Consider the following 2,182-nt stretch of genomic DNA (forward strand, 5'->3'; position numbering starts at 1 on the left):
TCTGCCTCCTCAGCCCTTTTGGATCGGTTCCCCAAGTGCATCAGAGAGGCCTCCTCTGGGCGGCTTCTACACTTTCCCCTCCTTGGACTTCGAGGACGAACAAAGCATGACCATAAAGCATTTCGAACTTCTGCATTTCCCAATTGTGAGCCCAGAGAAACTGGTATGAAAAGGAATTCTTTACCCAAGCCCACAGAAAGGAGACTCTCAGAAGCACTTTCAAGCCTCACTCTGCCCTCTCCTCCCTGCATCTCCACTGGAGTGAGCAAGGAATCAATGGAAAAGCACAGCTTTCCAAAACCCCTTCAAGTGAGGAGACAAAACAACTTATTTGATGCAACCTTCACCTTCTCTCCTCTCTTCATCAGCTCTCTCCATCTCTCTCTGGCCTCTTTTTACAGAGCTGAAGACTTCTGCTCAGGGGAATAAAGAAACACCCCTAGGGTCACAGAAGGGGGATCAAGATCCCAAGATTATCCTACCCTAAAACCCATCGTTTCTATCCCAAAACCTTGGGGTCCAGGACCATGAATCTGACCAGATGTGTTCTTTTGAATAATGATAATCCAAATACTGGTTTTCCAACTCCAGCCTCTTTCCCTTTGCGTAAGGAACTGGGCTGTCCTATATTTGGGGGGGTCAACATTAAGGAATTCTATTACTGCCCAAAGCCCCATTCCTTGAAACAAACCGCAGTCGTCTGATGCACTACCATTCAGCCAATCAACAAACACAGAGCATCCCTTATGTCCAAAGTAAGTTGCAGGTCTTGCTTAAAAGTGATTTTGACCTCTAGGTAACAAATGACCTCCCCACCCCAATAGCAGGAGGACGGTTATGGGGAGGCTGGGAGACTTGGGACTGACCTAGAGAACAGAATTTGTACATAGCTGCTGGTTGGGTTGAAGTCTTGCTCTGGCATGGGGGAACATCTCTGCACTGAGTCACGGGATTCCTTCCCTCTTACCTTTCAGGGGCCACTCACCTCTGGAGCATTCTCTCACCCCCACTCTCATCCTCAGAGACAAGTTTATGGGGAAGGGGGACAAAAATAAAGAATCCCAGTACCCCTCCTGCAACACATATGGAATTAAATGTAATTCTTCCAAAATTGAGATGCAAGACCACCACCCCTCAAAAACAAACAAACAAAAACCCAACCAAAAAAAAAAAAAAAAAAAAAAAACCCAGCGCATTAGCCCATTAACCAATTAGCACATTAACCCTTCGTGCCCCACCCCCACCCCCACCCCCACCCCCACTCGCTTCCATCACAGTCAATTCAAATTGATTGGTTGGTTGGAAACTCATTCCACTTACCCAAAGGAGGAAGAAAGAAGCAACCTATGAAGGGAAAAAACATCCACAAAAAAGACTGCGCGGAGTGGTTGGGTCTCGCTCTGCACCACAGCAACTTCCATGGCTAACGCTGCGGGCCAGTTAAGTCTAGTGGAAAGAGCCCGCCTCGGGTTTCTGCCGCAGGAAAACAAAACGTCTGGAGAAAAATCCTGCTCTCGCTGTCCCCAGCCCTGAACCCCTGGCTGGCAGCAGTGGCTTCCAGAGTGCACTGGGTTTTCTGCCGCGCTCCTGCAGCTTAAGAGTAGAGTTGCCGCACTCTTTAACGCTAGCTGCATGGCCCGGCGTGGGAGGGATGGGGAAACCCCAAAACCTCAGTCATCTCTGGTGACGAAGTTCGCCTGAGTTGGCAAGCTTCGCAGCCTGGGCTGACACAGTGAGACCTGAGGGGGCTGCTGGCTACGTAGGGGAGCGAACAGCTCATGCAAGGAACAGCTGAATTCTACTCTGAAGCTAAGCAGGAGAATATCCTGGGACAGCAAATCACAGAGAACGATGAAGCAGCTTGGGGGATCCTGCTTAGCAAAAGGGAGAGGGGCGGGTCTGATCAAAATCTACTTTAAATTCACAAGAATAGGTTCATGCTCCTGCATAGAATTATTTCCCTTGAGTTTCGCCATTCCTCTCCCAAACACAGAGGAAATCCCCGTACATGAGAGACAACTCCAAGTCCTCTTTTCAAAAGACTTGCACTATGATTTGTGCGTCGTTTTATGAAGATATCGCCTGAACACACACACACACACACACACACACACACACACACACACACACACACGCATGCATTCATTAGTGAAACATTATCCACTGGCACTGACTTAAATTG

At 48.5% G+C, this 2,182-nt stretch overlaps 1 protein-coding gene across 3 annotated transcripts in view; it reads right to left on the reverse strand.

The window, feature by feature from the left end:
- The window catches only part of Kcnk10 (potassium two pore domain channel subfamily K member 10), a 136,043-nt gene extending 134,275 nt beyond the window's left edge, over positions 1–1,768 (reverse strand). For 2 of the 3 annotated variants that reach the window (XM_008764847.4, XM_063262460.1), the window contains exon 1: positions 1–1,176. This exon is cut by the window's left edge and continues 1,419 nt beyond it. Coding sequence is in view for 1 of the 3 variants with exons in the window: in XM_017594351.3 (XP_017449840.1) it covers positions 1,321–1,363 (43 nt within the window). In the remaining 2 variants the exon portion in view is untranslated. Of the gene's footprint in view, positions 1,177–1,320 lie in introns of those variants that run through there. The other variant, XM_017594351.3, reaches the window with a different exon arrangement.
- Positions 1,769–2,182: the final 414 nt, after the last annotated feature.

Source organism: Rattus norvegicus, chromosome 6 (genome assembly GCF_036323735.1).
Source record: "Rattus norvegicus strain BN/NHsdMcwi chromosome 6, GRCr8, whole genome shotgun sequence".
NCBI classification, from domain to species: domain Eukaryota; kingdom Metazoa; phylum Chordata; class Mammalia; order Rodentia; family Muridae; genus Rattus; species Rattus norvegicus.